The sequence below is a fragment of the Somniosus microcephalus genome, chromosome 4 (assembly GCF_052327205.1).
Source record: "Somniosus microcephalus isolate GS21.2 chromosome 4, FLI_Smic_1.0, whole genome shotgun sequence".
Taxonomy (NCBI): domain Eukaryota; kingdom Metazoa; phylum Chordata; class Chondrichthyes; order Squaliformes; family Somniosidae; genus Somniosus; species Somniosus microcephalus.
In genome coordinates this window covers 198,094,261-198,117,800 of record NC_140990.1, presented here as the reverse complement: position 1 = coordinate 198,117,800, position 23,540 = coordinate 198,094,261, and the positions used below count along the sequence as shown (strand labels likewise).

The 23,540-nt window shown below is 46.4% G+C and overlaps 1 protein-coding gene across 1 annotated transcript in view; it reads left to right on the top strand.

Annotated features, from left to right (window-relative positions):
* Positions 1-23,540, top strand: part of LOC147120121 (dynein regulatory complex subunit 11-like) — a 368,896-nt gene that overhangs the window by 46,908 nt on the left and 298,448 nt on the right. The window contains exon 5 of the mRNA XM_085985675.1: positions 10,844-10,915. Within this exon, the coding sequence (XP_085841801.1) occupies positions 10,844-10,915 (72 nt within the window). The remainder of the gene's footprint in view (positions 1-10,843; positions 10,916-23,540) is intronic.

Sequence of the window (23,540 nt, the reverse complement as noted above, 5' to 3'; positions counted from 1 at the left end):
CCACGAGGACTACTCCGACGGTCCCGTGGTTGACGTCATGACGTTCTTCCCGCCAGTGGGGGATCACGTGATGTACGGCGTGACGTCATCGCGTTTACCGCGCTGTTAAAGTAATCATGCTCTGTACAAGTAAACAGTATAAATAAAGATACAGACTCAGGCTGTGGCTAACATGTTGTTAAAGGGAATTATATACAAACGATCTGAGTCCTTTAGTGGCTCCGCCACAATTGACCACATGTCATACAACACTCAATCATGTTGACTTGATTTCAGCAGCGAGTGAAATATGATCATCTTCACAATGATAAGTTGCAATATTGTTGCATTGCCAGTACTAGTTTATATCTTTTCTCTCCGCCAAGGCCTTCACACATGCAACGCAATCGGTGGACCGCACGGAAGATGAATCCTCAGAGGAGCTGATTCCTCCTGAGGGTGCACCATCACAGGACTCCTGCTTACCGTACACCAGCTCAGATACTCAAACTTTGGTGGGACCAGTTAGACAGATAGTTGGGTTTTTACCTGGTGACTCACAATTCGCAAGTGAGCAAGAGCAGACTGGTGGCAGGGACAGCTGTGGAGAGCCCACATTTGAGGGTGCAGCCTTCGCCAGCTCTGCACAGCTGGACACAGATGCTGTACCCCGGGGACCATCGATGAAAAGGATAATCGTAGAGAGGCAGCAGAAAATCTGCAACATACTGACAGGCCTTCCTCACACATTGTCCACAACTGCAGAGAGAATGAATATAGGAACAGGAGTAGGATATTGAGCCCCTTGAGCCTGTTCCGCCATTCAAAGATCATGGCTGATCTGCGACCTAACTCCATATACCCGCCTTTGGCCCATATCTCTTAATACCATTGGTTAACAAAAACCTATCAATCTCAGATTTAAAATTAACAATTGATCTCGCATCAATTGCCGTTTGCGGAAGAGAGTTCCAAACTTCTGCCATCCTTTGTGTGTAGAAGTGTTTCTTAATTTCACCCCTGAAAGGTCTGGCACTAATTTTTAGACTATGCCCCCTAGTCCTAGAATCTCCAACTATCATTCTGGTAAACCTACGCTGCAGTCCCTCCAAGGCCAATATATCCTTCCTAAGGTGTGGTGCCCAGAACTGCTCACAGTACTCCAGGTGTGGTCTAACCAGGGTTTTGTATAGCTGCAGCATAACTTCTACCCCCTTTTATTCTAGTCCTCTAGATATAAAGGCCAGCATCCCATTAGCCTTTTTGATTATTTTCTGTACCTGTTCATGACATTTTAATGATCTATGTACTTGGACCCCCAAGTCTCTTTGGACCTCCACTGTTTTGAGCTTTTCACCATTTAGAAAGTACCCTGCTCTATCTTTTTCAGGTCCAAAGTGGATGACCTCACATTTGCATACATTGAAATCCATTTTTCTCATTCACTTAATTTATCAATATCCCTTTGTAATTTTATGCTTTCATCTACTCTGCCTACAATGCCGCCTACCTTTGTGTCATCAGCAAATTTGGATATGTAGCTTTCTATGCCGATACCACTAGTCACATCCTGCCAATTAGAGTACTTGCCCATTATCCCTACTCTCTGTCTCCTGCCGCTCTGCCAATTTCCTAACCAGGTCAATAATTTGATCTCAATTCCATGGGCTTCTACATTAGATAACAGTCTCTTATGTGGGACTTTATCAAATGCCTTCTGGAAATCCATATAAATAACATCCATAGACATTCCCCTGTCCACTACTTTAGTCACCTCTTCATTCAGGTTTGTCGGGCATGACCTACCTTTCACAAATCCATGCTGGCTCTCTCTGATCAGCTGAAAATTTTCAAGGTGTTCAGTCACCCTATCCTTAATTATAGACACTAGTAATTTCCCAACAATAGATGTTAGGCTAATTGGTCTATAATTCCCTGGTTTCTCCCTCTCGCCATTCTTAAATAGTGGAGTGACATGTGCAATTTTCCAATCTAAAGGAATGGTTCCTGAATTGAGAGAAGTTTGGAAAATTATAGTTAGGGCATCTGCAATGTTCTCACCTACTTCCTTTAAAACCCTGGGATGGAAACCATCTGGTCCTGGGATTTGTAACTCTTTAGTACCACTATTTTCTTCATTACTGCTATTTTGCTTACATTAATTTTATTGAGTCCCTGTCCCTGATTCAATATTCATTTCCTTGGGATCTCCAGCATGATGTCCTCTTCCTCTACTGTAAATACTGATGCAAAGTAATTATTCAACATGTCTGCCATTTCCTTATTATCATTGACAATGTCCACCTCAAGCATGAGTAGGGTGATGTTGCAGGATATTGCGCGGATGTTGTCTTCCATGGATAGAGTAGCCAACTCCGTGGAACATCAATCGCAGCAATCAATGAGTCCATCAGGCTTTTACCACAGCCGTGCACACTCTGGATGCTAACCTGTCTGGCGCCTTAAATAGGATGACAGACACCTTGGCCTTACAACGCTGCACTGATCTGCGTCGAGCTGCTCTACAGCAGAGTTGTAGGAGTGAAATCTGGCCCATGAGAGGGATGTTGGCGAAATGGAACATGGAAGTGGGGACTCCACTCAAAGCACTCCCACTTTTCATTTGTTGTCTCTCCCCTCAGTCAGCACCCGACAGGCTGCCTCCTCTCCCAATGGCTGAATCTGCTCCTGCAGAGGTGCTGGTGGAACAGTCGTTGGCGAGGCCCTCACGGGCTCCAAAACCCAGAGGTTGTCGGCCAAGAGCATCTCAGCAGTCAGAGTAGGGATCTGAACATTCTGCCTCAACCTCTGCTGAAGCCACAGGGCTTGCACCATGTCAGAGTGGTAGGAAAAGGAAGAGTAAAGATTTGTAGTTGCACAAGGGTATGCACATAGGTGTTGGGAAAATGTTCTGTTGTTAAGTTTTTGTTCTTTAGTAGAATCACAAAAAATGTATTACTTTGCATCACTTTTCCGTATTGCCCATTCTTGGTTGCTGGGTGCCAGTTCACCTTTTCAGTTGCTTGTTGATGAATGAGAAGACATAAATTGACTGGGACCAATGGGGGGGGGGGATGTGCACTGAGTGGTTGCTTGCTAACAGGACTGCTTTCTGTCTGTTGGATAGGGGGAGGGGGGATGATGAGTGTTGCCATTGGATGTGGATGTGGTTATTACATTGGTCCATGGTGGTAACTAACTGAACCATACAGCTATAAGGGAATCCCTGACATTCTGGGCAGCAATGTGAGTGGCTGTTGTTGCGTTGGGGTCGTCAATTTTCCACCTCCTCCTCCTCATTGGATTGGTCCATAAATGATATGTGCTCAGCGCCTTGTTCCGCCTGCAGCTCCAATCCTCGCTGCTGCGCAATGTTGTGCAGAGTGCAGCACACCACGATCATTCTGAAGACGCTGGGTGGTGAGTACTGAAGGGTGCCTCCAGATCTGTCCAGGCAACTGAAGCGCATCTTGAACATGCTGATCGCTTGCTCAATGACACATCTGATTGTCATATAGCTTTTGTTGTACCGCTCGTGGGCTTCATAGGTTGGGTTTCTCACGGGTGTCATCAGCCAAGTCTGAAGTGGGTATCCTATGTCTCCTGGAAGCCACCCCTTAAGTCTGCTTGCAGGTCCAAAGAGGTCAGGGAGCTTGGACTTCTGCAGGATGAAAGAATCATGGCAGCTTCCCAGGAATCTGGCGTACACATGCATAAACCTTTTCTTGTGGTTGCACACAAGTTGCACAATGATGGAGTGGAACTCCTTGCGGTTTACGAATACTCCAACACCTTTGAGCATTGTGGGTAACAGAAGGGGCATCCCAGTGAGCAGCCTACATTCTACCTGGTGTGAAAGGATGAGCAGAGACCACGCAAGCAATTCTAGGAACTATATAGCGAGTAAGAAAAAAAATGCCTATCTCCTCAGCAAGAACCAAGTTGGAGATGTATTTTCAGAGACATAAGAATATAAGAAGAAGGAGCAGGAGTAGGCCATACGGCCCCTCGGGCCTGCTCCGCCATTCAATAGGATCATGGCTGATCTGAACTTAGACTCACGTCCGCTTCCCTGCCCTCTCCCCATAACCCCTTATTCCCTTATCAGCTAGGAAACTGTCTATCTCCGTTTTAAATTTATTTAATGTCGCAGCTTCCACAGCTCTTTGAGGTAGCAAATTCCATAAATTTGCTACCCTCTGAGTGAAGAAGTTTCTCCTCATCTCAGTTTTGAAAGGACAGCCCCTTATTCTAAGATTATGCCCCCTAGTTCTAGTCTCACCCATCAGTGGAAACATCCTCACCGCATCCACCCGATCAAGCCCCCTCACAATCTTATATGTTTCGATAAGATCGCCTCTCATTCTTCTGAACTCCAATGAGTAGAGGCCCAACCTACTCAACCTTTCCTCATAAGTCAACCCCCTCATCTCCGGAATCAACCGAGTGAACCTTCTCTGAACTGCCTTGAGAGCAAGTATATCTTTTCTTAAATATGGAAACCAAAACTGTATGCAGTATTCCAGGTGTGGCCTCACCAGTACCCTGTATAACTGCAGCAAGACTTCCCTGCTTTTATACTCCATCCCCCTTGCAATAAAAGCCAAGATTCCATTGGCCTTCCTGATCACCTGCTGTACCTGCATACACTAACCTTCTGTGTTTCATGCACCAGGACCCCCAGATCCCTTTGTACTGTAGCACTTTGCAGTTTCTCTCCATTTAGATAATAACTTGCTCTTTGATTTTTTTCTGCCAAAGTGCATAACCTCACACTTTCCAACATTATATTCCATCTGCCAAATTTTTGCCCACTCACTTAGCCTGTCTAGGTCCTCTTGCAGGTTTTTTATGTCCTCCTCACTCACTGCTTTCCCTCCCATCTTTGTATCGTCGGCAAACTTGGATACGTTGCACTCGGTCCCTTCCTCCAAATCGTTAATATAGATTGTAAAGAGTTGGGGTCCCAGCACTGACCCCTGCGGAACACCACTAGTCACTGATTGCCAACCCGAGAATGAACCATTTATCCCAACTCTCTGTTTTCTGTTAGATAGCCAATCTTCCACCCATGCCAGTATATTGCCCTCAATCCCGTGATTTTTTATCTTGTGCAGTAATCTTTTGTGTGGCACCTTGTCAAATGCCTTTTGGAAGTCCAAATACACCACATCCACTGGTTCCCCTTTATCCACCCTGTTGTGTATGTACCTTTAAGAGAGAACTGCTTTTATACTGTAGTACCGGCAGTGACCACACCTGTATATAAAGCCGTAGCAGGCTTCTGTACTTTCAGTTCCAGCATACCCTCTGTTCAGTAAACACCTGTTATTACCGTTCTCCTGCAGTCCGTGTGTTATTGATACGCGGACACTACACTGGCGACGAGCAGGTTCGAACTCACCTGCAGTACTGCATCACCTCACGGGGATCCATCCCTGAAAAGAAGCTTCGTGGAGGTCGAAGTCAGAGCAACGGGCGTCGACTGCGGGCAACCGCCCAGTGATCCATCGGAGTTCAGAGAATTGCGGGGGAGGCTGTGGAGAGCTGGGCTTGGCTCCCCAGTCAAGGTGTTCCAGCAAATCGTGCTGGTAGCAGGTAGTGCGCTGCCCCTTCCGGACTGCGGCGGGCTTGAGCTCGATCGAGCAGCTCTGCAAGGGGGCCGTGCAGCGTCGTCAGGAAGGAAAAGAGAGAGAGAGGGTGGAGCGCACAGGGCGCGGTCGGTGCTCAAGAACCGGGCAGCATTAGAGAAAATAAAACGAGGGGAAGGAAAAGAGACGCGCAGTGGACAGCGTCGAAGAAAAATAAAACGAAGGAATTTAATGAACAAAAGAGGGACGCGCCGAAGCCGCGGGGCACCGCCATTACTATTTAGAATGCTAGGAGCAGCATTGGCAGCAAGGGGAAGAAGGAAAAGTGCGGGAGGCGCCATTTTAATCCATTGGGGAAGAAGGAAAAGTGCGGGAGGTGCCATTTTAAACCACCCAAAATGCCAAAGAGTGGCAGTATCACTGCTTTCGACAACGAAATAGAAGACTGGACCACGTATGTGGAAAGAATTGAAGTGTACTGCAAGGCAAATGAGGTGGCCGATGGAAAGAAGGCGTCGGTATTATTAAATTTGATGGGCGCGAGAACATACGGCCTATTGCGGAATTTAATTACCCCAGCTAAACCAATGGAGAAAAGCTTTGAAGAGATTGTCAATATCTTACAGGAACACCTAAACCCTACACCGCTGCTGATAGCAGAAAGATTCAAGTTCCACAAAAGAAACCAGCACAAAGATGAGAGTAATGCTGACTATCTTACGGAACTACGCAAGTTATCGAAGCACTGCCAGTTCGGAGCAGGACTGGCAGATACCTTAAGGGATAAGTTTGTCTGCGGGCTCCAGAGTGAAGGAACCCAGAAACGACTACTTTCGGAAAAGGACCTGACGCTAGAAAAGGCTTTCAGCGTGGCAGTATCCTACGAAGCAGCAGCACGGGGAGCTGCGGAAATACAACAGAAACCGCAAGAATATAGCACCAACGAAATGGCATATGGAGCAGAAAAGTGCTATCGCTGCGGCAGAACAACCCATGACCAGAAGGACTGCTGGTTTAAGGACAAAGTATGCAGGCAATGTGGAAAAGTGGGACACATAGCAAGAGTCTGCAGGTCGGGAAAGAAAACCAACACTAAAAGAACTACTAAGGAAAAGTACAAGAAAGTCAAAAAAATGACAGACAGTAGTTCAGAAGATCAGGAGAGTGATAATGGCTCCGGGAGCAGGAGACTAAGTTGTCTAAAATTACACAACGTGATCGCAAAGGAGGATCACTGAACCATTTGGGTCACCCTCATGATAGCAGGGTCCCAAGTAAAGATGGAATTGGACACAGGATCAGCCCTAACTGTCATGAATCGACGAGACTATGAGCGGCTATTCTCACACATACCCTTGAAGGACACATCCATTGTATTGAAGACATATACGGGGCAAAAAGTCTACCCCAGAGGAAAAATAAGGGTGCGCGGTAAATACAACAGCAAGGAAACACAGGAACTGCATCTATATATACTACAAGATGGAGGACCACCATTATTGGGACGTGAATGGATCTGAAAAATACAATTGGATTGGCATTCCATTCAGGCGCTAACTGTGGCTGACAAAAAGGATGACGACGTCACACCTGGACGACTGTCAAAAATTCTAACTGACGCGAAAGAGGTGTTCCAACAAGGACTTGGGACTCTAAAAGGAGTAATGGCAACGATAAAAATTGAAGATAACACAAACCCCAAAATTTTTAAGGCCAGACCGGTACCGTACGCGATCCGCCCAGCCGTCGAAGCAGAGCTGGAGAGTCTGGAGCGTTCGGGTGTGCTGTCCAAGGTGGACTGGAGCGAGTGGGCCACACCCATCATTCCTGTAATGAAGAAATCATTGAGCAGCACGCCTGGGGAGCCGAAGAAGGTTCGCATCTGTGGGGACTTTAAGGTAACTGTGAACCCAGCCCTGCACACAGTACAATATCCACTTCCACGGATAGAAGATATTTTCGCCTCACTATCTGGAGGGAAATGCTTTACGAAGATTGATCTGGCCCAAGCGTATCTACAAATGGAGGTAGAAAAAGCATCTAGAAAATACCTCACGATAAACACTAACAAAGGTCTTTACCAGTACAACCGACTGGTATTCGGGGTAGCATCAGCTCCGGCTATTTGGCAGAGAGCGATGGAACAAGTCCTGCAAGGGATCCCGGGGACCCAGTGTTATTTGGATGACATCCTGGTTACGGGCGGAAATGACAGTGAACACCTCGCCAACCTGGAGCAGGTGCTCACTAGATTACAAGAATATGGGCTACGAGCCAACCGCCCCAAATGCAAGTTTTTCAGGAAACAAATCTTGTATTGTGGCCACATGATTGATGAGGAGGGGTTACATAAGTCCCCAGACAAGATTGAGGCAGTAGTCAAGGCTCCAGCACCGGAAAATGTGTCGCAACTGAGGTCGTTCCTCGGGTTGGTGAACTACTATCATAAGTTCTTGCCAAATTTATCTACAATTCTGCACCCACTGAACGTCCTGCTGCAAACTGGAGTAGCATGGAAATGGAGTGATGAGTGTAAGCGTGCCTTTCAGAAATGTAAATGCCTAATCACTTCAAAAGAAGTATTGGCCCACTACAATCCAACACTACCGATTCGGTTGGCATGTGATGCGTCTCCCTACGGCATTGGAGCGGTGCTGTCACACAAATTCCTTGACGGTTCAGAGAGGCCAATAGCCTTTGCGTCGCGCTCGTTAACCTCAGCCGAGCGTAACTACGCCCAGATTGACAGGGAGGCCCTCAGCCTGGTGTGGGGGGTGAAGAAGTTCAATCACTATCTGCACGGGCAGAAATTCACCCTACTGACTGATCATCAGCCCCTGGTCTCCATTTTTAACCCAAAGAAGGGCGTTCCGGTGATGACGGCGCAACGGCTGCAAAGATGGTCACTTTTTCTAGGGGCACATCAATACGACATAGAGTACAAGGGTACGAAACAGCATGGAAACGCTGATGGGCTGTCGCGCCTACCGTTGCCTACGGTGGAGGAAGCACCTGCAGTGGACCCTGTTGAGATATTCCATTCGACCATAGTCGAATGTCTACCTGTTACAAACTCAACTATAGAGAAGGAAACCTGAAATGACCCGACACTCTCTCGGGTCTATGATTTGACGGTGAAGGGATGGCCAGCACATGGTGACTCACTGTTGCCAGCATTCTCGCCAAGGAGAGAACAGCTGTCAGTGTGCCGGGGGACCTTGATGTGTGGATCCCGAGTGGTAATTCCACCCAAGTTGAGAGATAGAGTGCTCAATGAGCTTCATGAGGGTCATCTGGGAGGGGTAAAAATGAAGAGCCTAGCCAGGGCGTTTGTGTGTTGGCCGGGAATCGATAAAGAAATTGAGGATATGACCAAGAGATGCACAGGATGCCAGAAAGTCCAAAACGCTCCACCACAGGCCCCGCTACACCCATGGGAGTGGCCCTCATCTCCATGGCAATGGGTACACATTGATTTTGCTGGTCCATTTATGGACTCAATGTTTTTAATCGCCGTGGATGCACATTCAAAATGTCCTCCACCACCACGGAGAAAACTATTGCAGTCCTACAGACCATCTTCGCCAGGAATGGCTTGCCAGAACAGATTTGCTCCGACAATGGACCACAGTTTGTGTCCGAGGATTTCCAGAGGTTTTTGAGGAATAATGGGGTAAAACATTACACATCTGCCCCATATCATCCAGCCACAAATGGATTGGCTGAGAGGTTTGTTCAGACCTTTAAAAAAGCAATAAAGGCGATGTATAACGACGACATATCACTACAACACAAGGTGGATAATTTCTTGTTTGCTTACCGGAATGCGACACATGCAGTCACCAACCAAGCTCCAGCCATAATGTTCTTTAACCGAAGGTTAAGATGTCGACTGGATTTGCTCAAACCAAACATAAGACGAGATGTTGAGGATAAGCAATTCCAGCACATCAATGAGAAGCCAACCAGGAGCTTCAAGATAGGGCAACCAGTCTTGGCCCGCGACTACCGAACAGAAAAATGGCAGCCAGGAACGATATGCACACAGCAGGGACCACTAATGTAAACAGTGGACGTTGGAGAGAACATCGTGAGACGCCATGCTGACCAGATTCGAGAGTCACAGGAACAAGTCAAACCCATACCACGAGCATGCGCACCTGGTGATGAACCCGAAGTACAGATTGCATCTACCTCAGAATCAGTGGTATTGGAAGCTGACGAACCAACCAATGACAATGAGCCAGAATCGACTCCGCCGCAAGAACAGGATACTCGAGAAAGGCGCTATCCAGACAGGATCAGGAAGCCTCCTCAAAGACTGAATTTATAAATGATTACTTCAGTTGATGTATATAGTACAGAGAAAATTGTAATTGTAATTAGTTATTATTTAATTGTTAAATGAATGTTATGTACTGTTTATCTAAAAGGGGAGGAATTGTTGTGTATGTACCTTTAAGAGAGAATTGCTTTTATACTGTAGTACCGGCAGTGACCACACCTGTATATAAAGCCGTAGCAGGCTTCTGTACTTTCAGTTCCAGCATACCCTCTGTTCAGTAAACAGCTGTTATTACCGTTCTCCTGCAGTCCGTGTGTTATTGATACACGGACACTACACACCCTGTTTGTTACGTCCTCAAAGAATTAGAGCAAATTTGTCAAACATGACTTCCCCTTCGTAAAACCATGCTGACTCTGTCCGATTAAATTATGCTTATCCAAATGTCCTGTTACTGCTTCCTTAATAATGGACTCCAACATTATTTAAGACGTTGCAAACATCATTTACATCACAGTAACATTGTTGAGATGAATGTCATCTCCAGTCAGATGCAATTTGTGATATTGGGTTTGTTATCATGGAAAGCTGGTACAAATCTCATTATGTTCAATTCCCGAGCAACAAATAAAATAACTGAGTCAATGCAAAAACACTGTTCCATTTGTATGTGACTACTTTGTGTTGAAGAAACCCATAACACATCGCAGTTAGGTAGAAGTTTTGCTTTCCAGCAAGAATCCTCATTTGTATTTTGTGACTGCAGAATGTCACTAATGTATAATGATAAAATGTAAAATTACTATGCATCGTTTATTCTGTTTTATTTATAATAGGCAGCATTATCAACATGAGTTTTTATACAAGAAGAATTTAAATATTTAATGAATGATGTCTGAATAGGTTTCTATCATCATATGAGGAAATCAGCTTAAAACCATTCCTTTTCTGCACAGAAGTTGATCACAGTAACTTCTTTATTTGGTAGATTTGGCGTGGATACACTGAGAGGAAAATTACCAAGAAGGAGCGGGCAGAGGAAATGATATTTCTTGAAATGGTGAGTCCAAGTGATGCAATGGGGAGGGAACCATTGTCAGGTTGATGTCTCGATGAATTGTTAGTCCATAGATTAATTATACAGTGATTAGGTTTAGGCAGAAGACTAAGTTGCAAGGCTTTAAAAATAGAATGTAAACTAAAACAGAAAATGCTGGAAATACTCAGCAGGTCCGGCAGCATCTGTGGAGAGAGAAACAGAGTTAAAGTTTCAGGTCGATGACCTTTCATCAGAACTCGAAAACTAGAATGATGTATTATAGCATTGCTGATTCAGAGCCACAGTAACTACAGTCTCAAACCTTCCAACAACTCTCTCTCTCTCTCTCTCTTCCTCTGCCCAGATAAATACACAAGGCTAACTGTAGATGTTATAGCCTATAAATTCCAGCGGTGTCTCAAATCTCTGCAGTTCTGAGAGAGGGAACCAGATGCTGAATATGGCTGAAGACCAGAGATATCACTTTCTTCATGCCTCCAATATTCGTAGACCCTAAATCCAATGGCAACTGATCCCTCTGGTCCCACTTAATTTTCCAGTCCCCCGCCCCACACCACACCGCCCCCCCCCCCTGAAATTCCACCAGTTCTGTGCAAAAATGATTGTGCAACTTTTTCAGTAAGACTTCGGTCATAATTGCAAACGTTTAACGATCACAGGCATTCTGCTCACAATTTTGCTTGTGCGAGTGACTTACAAGTTGCAAGGAACAATTACCTTGTCACATCGAGTAACTAAATTAAGGGCTCAAGGTAACCAAAATTTTACTTGGAAACTTTTATCACCTTTTCTAGCTCTTAATAGAACCTTCTAAAACTAAAATGAATAATTAAACAGCATTAGCCAAAACTACATTAACACTTCTCATAACTAGAATAACCATACCACAAAGCACCATTTATTCGCAGTACTCTGGGTGTCCATACAGATGTGTGATAGCAAAGTGACAGGTTTTTTAAAAGCCTTGTGAAAGGATTCATGCATTTCAACTGATGGTGAGAAATTTTCAATGTTAAAAGGAAACAAATGTCTAACTACCTAAGGTAGCCATATCCTGTCTATTGGCCCAGTAATTCCGGGCCCAACGCGTGAGTACGGATGGGGTACTCACGCGTGGGCCCGATGGAAGTGCCGGTTTTCAGCATGCACAGCGCATGCGCGGAAAACCGGCATTTCCTATCCTCTGAACCAAGGGGTTCAGAGGACGAACGCGTGCGCGCAGGCGTCTGCGCGTGCGCGCTGAAATTCCTTTTTTTCCACAGGTTTGCACGTGTGTAAGGGCCTCTCCTTTTTACGAATGTAAAAAGGAGACGTAAGGACTTCATTCTTTAAGGTAAGTGGTCTATTACTTAAAATTATAACATTTTTTCCACAGCTTTATTGTTTTTAAGGACTTTACAGTAAGGTAAGTGTAGTTTTAGACCCGATTTTTAAAAAAATTATTTTTTTCAAAAATTTGATTAATTGTTTAAAATAGTTTTTTAAAGTTATTTATAGTTTATTTAATTATTGGGATGTTTTTTTAAATTTTATTTAAAGTTAAGCTAGTCTTTTGGGCGCCCGTACTTTTCATGAGTTTGACAGTTCTTACTATCAAACTCATGAATGAAGTTTCCCCTCCCCTGATTGGCTGCACAGTGCTCACCTGATCCCAGCCGGCACATCGAACTAACTACGCCGCTGGATCAGGTAAGCACAGCGCGCCGACATCTGAACCGGGCCAGTGACAGGAATTCCAAGCAGGCCCAGGCTTCAGATGTTGGCGCGTCGGGTGAGTGCACATCGGGGGCTTGCACGCGCGGCAAGCCACCGAACCTAATTTCTGGGCCATTATATAGTAAACTTGGTACTTGTGAGGCTTGTGTTTCATTGAAATCTCGCTGTACCTATTACTCCTTTAGGAGGCACGGCAATAGATATTTTCAATGTTAAAGATGTCATACTGTGTGACACCTCATAGCTGCTATTTTATAGTGAGAGTATATTACCCTGTGATTGCATAATCTGGAAACTGGGTTCCCACAATTTGTTCAACTGCCATTTTTTCCCTCAGTAAAATAAAACAACATAAAAAGTCCAAAAAATTACAAATCTCACAGTAATATGGTTTTAAGGAGGAGCGAGAGGTGACAGGTTTATGGAGGGAATTTCAGAGCTTAGGGCTTAGATGACTGATGGTGAAGCGAAGGGAGTGGGGATTGCATAAGATACCAGAGTTGGAGGAACTCAAAGTTCATAAAGGGTTGTAGGGCTGGAGAAGGTTACAGAGCTAGGGAGGGGAGGCCAGGAAGTGACTTGAACACAAGGATGAGAATTTTAAATTGGAGATGTTGGGGAACTGGAAGATAATGTAGATCAGTGAGCACAGCAATGATGGGTGAGCAGGAATTAAGAACATAAGAACATAAGAAATAAGAGCAGGAGTAGGCCATTTGGCCCTTCGAGCCTGCTCCGCCATTCAATGAGATCATGGCTGTAGGGGGTTTTGGTTTGGGGTTTGTGTCTGGCCAGTCAGGCGTATCTGAGCTGCTCCAGCCCTGTGCGGTTCGAATCGCTTCCCCTCTGGTTCTGACCACCGGACTTATTACGAGTAGCGATATAAACAAAATGAGACAGTGGTTTGGTGCAAAGAAAACCAATGTTTATTAAAAATAGAGAAAATTAAACACTATACAGAGAAAATCACTATGTATGTATCACAATTACACTTAGCGGGGGAGGAGAAATGGACACATCGAGGGAAAATGACTAAAATGACAATTTTAGCAATCCCCTTAACTCCCACCCTTTACACCTATCTAAGTTGTCTTGCGATGAGCCAGAAAGTTTATGCTCACCAGTCTCAGATGTTAGAACGCCTGCTCCGTGCCCCGTTGCCTGCCGATGTCTTTAGGGTTTTCACTGCCCAGAGCAGAGATACCCCAGTAATTTAAAATGTAACTGCGGGTATCCTGCTTCCCTTGACGGGCTCTTCGTCGTCGATCTTCTTGATGGTAAGGCAGGGCACCGGAGTCCAGGCGAGAGAGAGAGAGATGGCTTCCCGAGGGACTACTTATACCCCTTTCTGGGAGCCCTTATCACTCGCCAGATCAGCTTGTTTCTTTGTCTGACCTGGACGTGTTGAAGTCTATACAAAGGAAACCGTTCTGGGCCCATCGACCTGGATGGCTGGTTAATTGGTTTTTAAACGTCCCATAAGTGTTTTCCTTTGTGTAACTGGTCTTGTGATGGGGCCATTCCAGTTTTAATGCCCCGTTGATCGTTTCCAAACAGTGTTGAAGTCAGCTAACGAAGGTCTGAATGCAGCTATTACCCGTTGGTTATCTGTGCAAACGGCCTTGATGGGTTTTAATCAGAGGCCCGAATGCCACTGTTTGCTTCTCATACATAAATGCAGAAGGCCTGCCTGCCTTCTAATTTCTGGAACATTCCTTCTTTGTCAGTCCAAACCTGAACTTTGCAGGCCTTGGCCATGAGGTTGACCGTAGCCATCTTGTTGGGCCCTGGAGCCCTGGATTTTAAACTCAGTCCAGCCAGGGTTTCTCCAATAAGCCAGAAGTAAATCTTCAGGGGAGACATGAAATTTGCGAATCCTTTCAGTCCTCCCTAGGATACTGAAACTTGCTTGAAGTATTCAATCAAGGGGAACAAATTTCTGACCCCCCACAAACAACCTTCCCTTATATTTATCTATCCGCGATCCCTCGACACATACATTCCCCTTACTTAGAGAAAACTACAGTGCACGACAGGCATCTATCGATAGAAACAACTTACTATCTGTTACAATAATCCAAGCACGGAGGTGTCCAACACCCCTGCACTACTTGGGACATCATAGAACTTAATTTTAACCCACAACCTTTAATAAAAATAAACATCAGGCCAAAAATTTTTTTTATTAAAAATAACGAGTGAAAGCAAAACGAGCTTTCTTAAAATAACAAACGGATCTGCCATCATTCGGCAGTGATATTACACAAAGCTCACACGGGTGTTTCTTCTTCCACCCGGGCATACTGGTCCTTCCACAACCCTTTTACTTTAAATTCTACCCCGGGACCCTTTCTCCTACACTGGACACAGACCAGGTAGAGGACGATCCCTAACTGACAGACTACTAAGATGTGGGACGCCATTCGAATCCAGGAGGGGACCTCTATACTCTCGAAAACGTCCCACCAGGGTGGAGTCGTGATATCTAAAATGTCAGCCCCTATCTGTACAGTCTTCTGTTCCAAAGTATAGAAGTGCCTTTGCGATACTAGGACGGCTTTTAATAATTTGGTAAGGTGCTCTGGGAGAGAGGGAATCGGGTAACCGAAATGGGCGACATATTTCTGGAGGTGAGTGAAATTCTCCACAGTGAGGTGAACAGTGGATGGTTCAGGAATGGGGACAATTCGTACCTGTGCCACTTGAACTTCTGCCTCGGGTTTGAAGGAGAAACTGCTGTCACTCACTGCGCACCAGCTGTGCTGTCCGTGCTGGTAGTGAGATGCTCCTGTGGTGATGCACTATGTCCCACCTCCTATATATGCTACCTGTGGGGGAACATGGCCTTGTGCCATGGCTTCCATGGTACAATTTATAGGTTTCGCGTCAGCAGCTCTGAACCCGCATTGTGGTTTCGAATAGGCATTCAAGTGCTGGGGACACAGGATGATGTGTGCTCCCCGGCTACGGCACCCCGAGAGGTCAGTACCCTGGTGTGCTCCCACTTTATGACATAGGGCGGGACAGCTGCAAAACGAATGTGTGCACCCCCTTGAATGATTCCAATGTTCTCCACCCTGTATACCGGTGCGGGTCGGCCGTCCCGCCCATGACCGGCATTCTTACAACTATCCCCATAATTGGTAAAATTCTCCTCTGCATCCCGTTCGCCGCTCCCATCGATCGCTATCGGTGCTGTGTCTCCGGAGCACCCATGGAGGTGGGGGTCCTCCATGTCACCTCTCCTTCCGAAGCTCAGTCCTATCAGGGCAAGTAGGATTACGCCCCCCTTCATTCCATAAATTTTCCTGTAACAGATATAGAAGCACACAGCCAGGTTCCCTAGAGATTCGCTGGCTTGGGTGAAGCATGGTCGGGTCTTGTGACCTTGACTCAAATGTACACACTCTGAGCAGATTACTTAAAACTAACTATCACCTTAATTAGAATTAAATTAAACACCCTAAACTTAACACTATATAAACTTAAAAATTAAACTACCTAAACTATATACAACCGCTGCCTGTCTCCGGGCGGCCAGCCTAATCCCTGTTTGGGCTGCTGCAGGCTGCTCCCTGCGGCGTGGCTGCACTGACCTGCACATCCGGTCCCTTGCAGTCTGTAGCTGCTAGCTGGGGACCTTTGTCTTCCGACTTCTCTTTGACTCGGGAGGTTGTCGTTTTAAGCTGGGGAGTCGGTGACCATACCTTTCTGGGCTGGGGTGTCCAAGGGGACCTTCTAGGGAGGGCTACGGGTAGGGTTTTCTTGGCGGGTAGACCTTGGGCTCGGACCGCAGCCTTTGCTAGCGCGATCTGTGGGTTTTCCATGACCGCTGGCTGGGGGTCCTCTCCCACAGGTTTCACCTCTCCCAAACTTGGGCTGAGGGCAGGTAACCTTTCGCCGCCTGTTGCAGCAGGCTGTGAGTCTCCGCCCCCAGGTTCCAAACCTGGGTCGGGGGCGGGATTCTCGCACTCGGACTCCTCCCCATCTGAATCCCAGAGGATTGGGGGAGTGTCCTGAACGGTGGGCGGAATGGCTCCTCCCCTGACACAAGCCACAGCGCCTGCCTGTGCAGCCTGTGAGCTTGTACCCGCTGCAGGCTGAGGATCTCTATCCTTAGACCTTGTCCCAACTGGCTGCTCTTTCTTTTCGGGTTTAAACAACTTACATTGTTTAATATAACGAGCAGTCTGCCAGTAACCCTGTTCTAAATTCTTTCTCCTTACCAGGGCGGCCTTAAAGGCGGAATCTTGGGCTTGGACCTGCTTTTGGTCCGGGGCCAAAGCTACCCGCTGTGTGCCTCCCTTGTCCCGGATTGCTGCTACCGGGCATGCTCTACAGGGATCCCAGAACTCTCCTTCCCTGTCCCCCTGCTTGGCCACCTCGTCGGTCTTTTGGTTACCCTCCCACGTGGTATGGAGGGATCCTAAACCTATGCCCAAGGGTTTTGATCTTTCCCCAGCCTGCTCGTTCCCTGTGGGTCCCATTAAGCTAAATGGGACCTTGTTAGACCGGGGTGAATTGGTCGGGTCTTCCGAATGGACCACCGTGCTGGAAGCTCCAGTGTTCACCAAATATCTCCCCTGCACCGTCTTCACCCCCATCCTAACCTAGCGCCTGCTCCCCTCAGCGTTTTTGCGGGGACACAGGTCGACAGGCTGTGCTGGCTCTAGTCATTGCTGGGAGTGGGATGGGGTAGACGGGGTCAAAGCACTGGTGGTGGCTGCAACTCTCCCCTGGCCAGTCAGAAGAGACCGCATTGCCTCCAATAGTGACTCGACCGAGGCGGGGGGAATTCCTGTCTCTACCTTTTGGACTGGGGCTGTGGGATTCTTTCCCTTGTTAACTTTCCAGGGATTCTTACAGTCTTTTCTCCAGTGACCGTCTTTCCCGCACCCATAACAATTTAACTTAGCCTGGGAGGGACGGTTCCCCTCCTGGTGCCACTCTTTCTTATTCTGGCCCCCAGGTTTATCCTCATGGACTTTCCCCTTGGGTTGGGGCGTCTCGATACCCCTTGTATTTTTAAATGCTATAGTGAGCTGGCAGATCACCGTTTCCTCGGTGGTCTGGGGGCTACTGGGGTCAAACCAGGCCGCAGCCTGGGCTCAGATTCGGGGCAGGCAGTTTGTTATTAGACAACGGAGCCAAGGGGTCAATTGGACTTGGTTCAGTAATGCCCGCGCTGGCATTCCCGGGCATGCGCTCCGGTAGACTGGCCACAGCCTGTCTGCGAACGCCTGCGGGGACTCCCCTGGGAGCTGTACCGTTTTTTCCACCCAGGCGAACGGACTACCGTCATTGAGTCCCATGGCCTCCAATATCTCATTCCTCAAATCCTCATAATCCTTCTGCCCCTTTTTACATTCATAAGATAGGGTCTGGAGGAGATCACTCCCCAGAGAAAACAGCAGCATCTTAGCTTGCTCTGCGTCATCGCAGTCATTGACGCACGCTGCCTGTTCTATCTCCCTGAAGTGCAGAGAGGGGTCTCCCTTTTCGGTGAGCTTGGGGATGTGGCTAATCATGGCCCTGAGCTGTTGGGTGCCATGCGGCACCACAAACTGATTTTGGATGGCCCCTGGGTCCTCGTCATCAACGGGCGGGCCGTACCTCCATTGTCGGAGGGGGTACACCGGTCCTGGTCCCGGCCTATCTAGCGGGGCCTGCTGTGCTTCCCCTACCACTTCATCCTCCACCCCCCCTTGCTGCCAGACCTCCTGAAAACCGGAGCTATGGGTGGCGGCCGTGGGACCTCTGATTCCCAAGCCAACTTTGTCCTGGGTGCTGCCTGTGGGACGGTTCGGTTTGGGTTGCCGGTAAAGTCGGACTGGCCCGCCTTTGGGCTGATGAGGCATATCATCCCCTTCGCCCTCGACAAGGCCATGCCCAAGCTTTCTATCTCCTCCCTACAGGGCCCGTGATTTGCCTCCTCGAACCCCCGTTCGCAGGCTAGCTTATATGCTGCCTTTACTTCCCTTACTTTCTCCTCCTGCTCTTTTAATTTTTGGGTAAGGTCGCAAATTGTGTCCTGCAGCTTTACCTCGCTGCCCCTCGCCTCTCTAACCTGGTATTCTAAGTGCTCCATCTTGCGCCTAGCGCTGGCTTTACTTTCAGCGGTCTGGTACTCCAGGCGCTCTACCCTTGCCTGATGTTCCCGTTGCACCTCGATGGCCTGGGCCTCCAGACACTCTACTTTTGCCTGGTGTTCCTTGGCAGTCTGCGCTCTTTCTTGGCTTAAAGCCTGAAGCGCCACTAGCACCTTCTCTTCCGCTGCAACCTTATCCTCCATTTCTAGGGCCAATTTCTTGAGCTTGGCAGCCTGTGCTGCTACAACCCTGTCCAGCACTAGGACCTGTTTCTTATAGCACATTAACCAGACTGCCTTTTCAATTGCCCTCTTATGCTGTTTACTCGCCGTCCACTGGGCGGCGGCGTCTATGGGATGCTTGGCCTTTAACATAGCGCCCACCCATTTCTTGCCGATATTGACCTTTCTACACACATAAGTCTTATGTTCATTAATAAATAGACATTCTTATTATGAACACAGCTAGCTTTTGCTAGACATTTTTATTGAGCACATGTGGACTAGGTACAGTATCTGTAGAGGCATCCATCTTGACTGCTGCCTTGTGGGTAGCCTAGTGCCTCATGGGTAGTGTAGTCTTAAATACATACAGCTATATACAGCTCTACGGCTCCACCTAGTGTCCACTATAGAATGACATGTTATTGATCATTACATCCCCCTTTGAGGTTTAACAAAATCAATATCAATCAACTTTCAAGAAAACAATAAAGATAATATCAGTAACACTTTTGTTAGTGCTCTATAAACATAAACATTTTCAAAACAGTCAACACATTTTCAAAGCTTTACATTGTACTCAAAGATTAAGTCTATCAGGCTTTTTTACTTCACGTGTGGATCTTCTCAACACGGGTAAGTCTGAATTGTCTTCATGAGATTGTTCTGGCGGTGAATGACAAGATGCAGTTGCGGCATTGTCATCAATCTGGTCTTGAATAGTCTCTTGTGTTTTTAGGAGGGAACGGCGGTTCTTCCTGAGAATCTGTCCTTCCTCAGTTCGAACAGTGTATGACCTTGGTCCTACTTCCACAAGAACTGTAGCTTTCCTGTTCCATGCATCTGGATCCTCAATCCTGACAACATCATCCCTTGTCAATGGTTTTAGAGTTTTGGATGACTTGTCATAGTATGATTTCTGTTTCAGCTTTAACAGTTGAAGTCTCTGTCTCAGTTCCTCACTTTGCTTTTCTTTTGCACAGCAGGGTAGCGTGGTGTGCAACTTGCGACCCATTAGTAGTTCAGCAGGTGAAGAACCACAGTCTAAAGGTGAGGCTCGGTAGCTCAGCAGGGCGAGATAAGGATCAGACTTGCTTTCTGTCGCTTTCTTCAGTAGCTGCTTGAGAACTTGAACACCTTTCTCTGCCTTACCATTTGACTGAGCATACAAAGGACTGGATGTGATGTGCTGAAAGTCATAATGTGCTGCAAACTGTTGCCACTCCTTACAGTTGAAGCACGGACCATTGTCGCTAACGGCAATCCTGGGAATTCCATGTCTGGCGAAGATGGATTTCACATGCATTATGACACTGCTTGCTGTTGTGCTTGAGAGCAGCGCCATCTCAGGATAGTTAGAATAGTAGTCAATCACTATTAGATAGTCTTTACCATTTAAATGAAAAAGGTCCATACCAACCTTTTGCCATGGTGCTGTTGGTATGTCAGCTACTATCATTGGTTCCTTTGCTTGTTTGTTTTGGTGTTTCTGATGTGTCTCACATTTGCCTATCATGTTCTCAATGTCCTTATTTATGCCAGGCCAATAAACAGTGTCTCTTGCCCTCCTTTTGCATTTTTCAATTCCGAGGTGTCCCTCATGAATCCTTTTGAGCATGTCTTGACGTAGAGCCTGTGGAATGACTATTCTGTTCTGTTATAGTAATAGTCCACTTGCGACACTCAATTCTGACCTTGTGAAAATATTTTGGACAGGAACCTTTCGGCCAACCATGATGAATGTTCTCTATTACTGTTTGTAATACTGTATCTTTTACTGTTTCTTCTGCTATTTGCTTTGATTTTGTGTCTGACATGGGCAGCGCAGCAGTGACCATACTCACATGAACATCCACGTCTTCTTCAGTAGAGCTCACATGACTCATTGTGGGTGCTCGGGATAGTGCATCTGCTAACACTATGTATTTGCCTGGTGTGTAGATCAGTTCAAAGTCATATCTTTGCAGCTTCATCATGAGTCGTTGAATCCTTGGAGACATCTCATTCAGGTTTTTTTTTATGATGGCAACCAGAGGGCTGTGGTCTGTCTCAACTGTGAAGGTGGGAAGTCCATATATGTAGCCATGAAACTTTTCTAGTCCAACTACCAAGCCTAGACATTCCTTTTCAATCTGGGCGTATCGACACTCCGTATCAGTCATAGACCTGGAGGCATAGGCAACAGGCTTCCAATCTTCACCCTCTGCTTGTAGCAAGACCGCACCTAGGCCATCTTTTGATGCATCCGTTGACACTTTGATTCCTTTTGTTGGGTCAAAGAAGGTGAGTACAGGTGTGGTTGTCAGCACTGTTTTGAGGTTTATCCACTCTTGTTCATGTCTTTCTGTCCATGCGAACTCATTTGTTTTATGTAGCAGGTCTCGCAGACAGGCTGTCTTGGCTGACAAGTTAGGAATGAACTTTCCAATGAAGTTTATCATCCCCATGATGCGTAGCGCTCCTTTTTTGGCAGTGGGTCGGGGCATTTTGAGTATGGCGTTTACTTTTTCCATATCTGGCTCTATTCCTTTACCAGATAGATTATCTCCTAGGAAAGTGACTTCCTGGACGCCAAACTGACACTTGGCTTTGTTGAGCTTCAGTCCATTCCGGCGTATGCTCTGTAGCACTTTAGTCAGTCTCTCATTGTGTTCTTTCAGTGTGGAGCCCCAGATGATGATGTCATCAACATAGACCCGAACTCCTTCCAGACCTTCAATTATGTGTTCCATTGCTCTATGAAAGATTTCAGATGCAGATATTATCCCGAAAGGCATTCTGAGGAAACAATACCTGCCAAATGGTGTGTTGAAGGTACAGTATTTGGTGCTCTCTTCATCCAGTTTTAGTTGCCAAAATCCTTGTGAGGCATCGAGCTTTGTGAAGTATCTGGCACCTGACATTTCACTGGTGATTTCTTCTCGCTTGGGAATCTGGTAGTGTTCACGTTTTATGTTTGCATTTAAGTCCTTTGGATCCATGCATATTCTTAGATCATTGTTCTTTTTCTTTACACATACCATGGAGTTAACCCAGTCTGTTGGCTCTTCGACTTTCCTGATGACTCCTAGTGTGGTCATTCTGTCCAGTTCTTTCTTGAGCCGGTCACGCAGGGGTGCTGGAACTCTTCGTGGAGCATGTAAAGGGCAGCACGGTGACATAGTGGTTAGCACTGTTGCCTCACAGCGCCAGGGACCCGGGTTCAAATCCGGCCTCGGGTGACTGTCTGTGTGGAGTTTGCACATTCTCCCCGTGTCTGCGTGGGTTTCCTCCGGGTGCTCCGGTTTCCTCCCACAGTCCAAAGATGTGCGGGTTAGGTTGATTGGCCATGATAAAAATTGGTCCTTAGTGTTAGGGGGGATTAAATACGTGGGGTTACGGGGATAGTGCTTGGGTGGGATGGCTGTTGGTGTAGGGACCGGGTGCTAGGGTTTGGATGATCAGCCATGGTCTCGTTGAATGGCGGAGCAGGCTCGAATGGCCTACTCCTGCTCCTATCTTCCATGTAAATCTATCTATGTACCACTGGCTGAACATCCTCCTTTAGCTGGATCTTGTAAGTGAATGGTAGAACTCCAAATCCTTTGAACACATCCTGGAAATTATTCACTACAGAATCCACCGAGTCATCTGGTCTGCTTATGGCACAGTTTATACGGTAGACTCTCTTGACCAGTTCTAAGTCCTCACAAGCTTTGTCACCCAGTAGTGAATCAAGTCTTTCAGCCACAACAGAAAACATGAGATGATGCACTTTGTCTTTGACTGTCACTTTAAGTCTGCATACACCTAAGCTATCTATTTTCTGTCCATTATAGTCCTTCAGTAGTACTGACTTTTTCTGTATTTTGGGCTTTTCTTTCATATTGTTAATGTCACTCATACTGATTAAGTTTGCTTTTGCCCCAGTGTCTAGTTTCAAGGTAACCAATGCTCCATTTACCTGCAGTGGGATCATCCATTTGTCCTCTTTTACTGCATTAACTTTATGTTCAGCATTGTCCATTTCTGAGGGCTGCACATTTTCTGTATCCTTTTTGATATTGTCACATGACACCATTCCTACAAAAAATGTCTCACTTAAATCAGTGTCCTCAATTACATTAACTCGTTGCCCTTTCTTAGTTTTTACTTTTGAAAAGCATTGTTTGGCAAAGTGATTCTTTCCATTACACTTTGTGCACATTTTTCCAAATGCTGGGCATTGTCTTAACTGGTGTTTGTAACCACAGCATTTACAATTAAACATTTCATCCTCCGATTGCTTTTCATTTCTGTTCTGCCCATGTTTCTTCCCCTTGTAGGACACAGCACCGACAGCAGCATTATCACTCATTACAATCGCATCATTATTGATTTCACTGAAAGTCTTCGCGTACTTTCGAGCTAGCTCGCTGGCTTGGCATATTTTCACTGCATTTTCCAAATTTAGTTCGGTTTCTCTCAACAGACGTTCCCTGACTTTTTTATCATGAATACCAAACACAATCTGGGCACGAATCATGGATGATTTCAGCTCCGAGAAATTACATGTCTGTGCTTTCAGTTTCAGATCAGTTATAAAGCTATCAAAAGTCTCATTTTGCTGCTGTGTCCTTG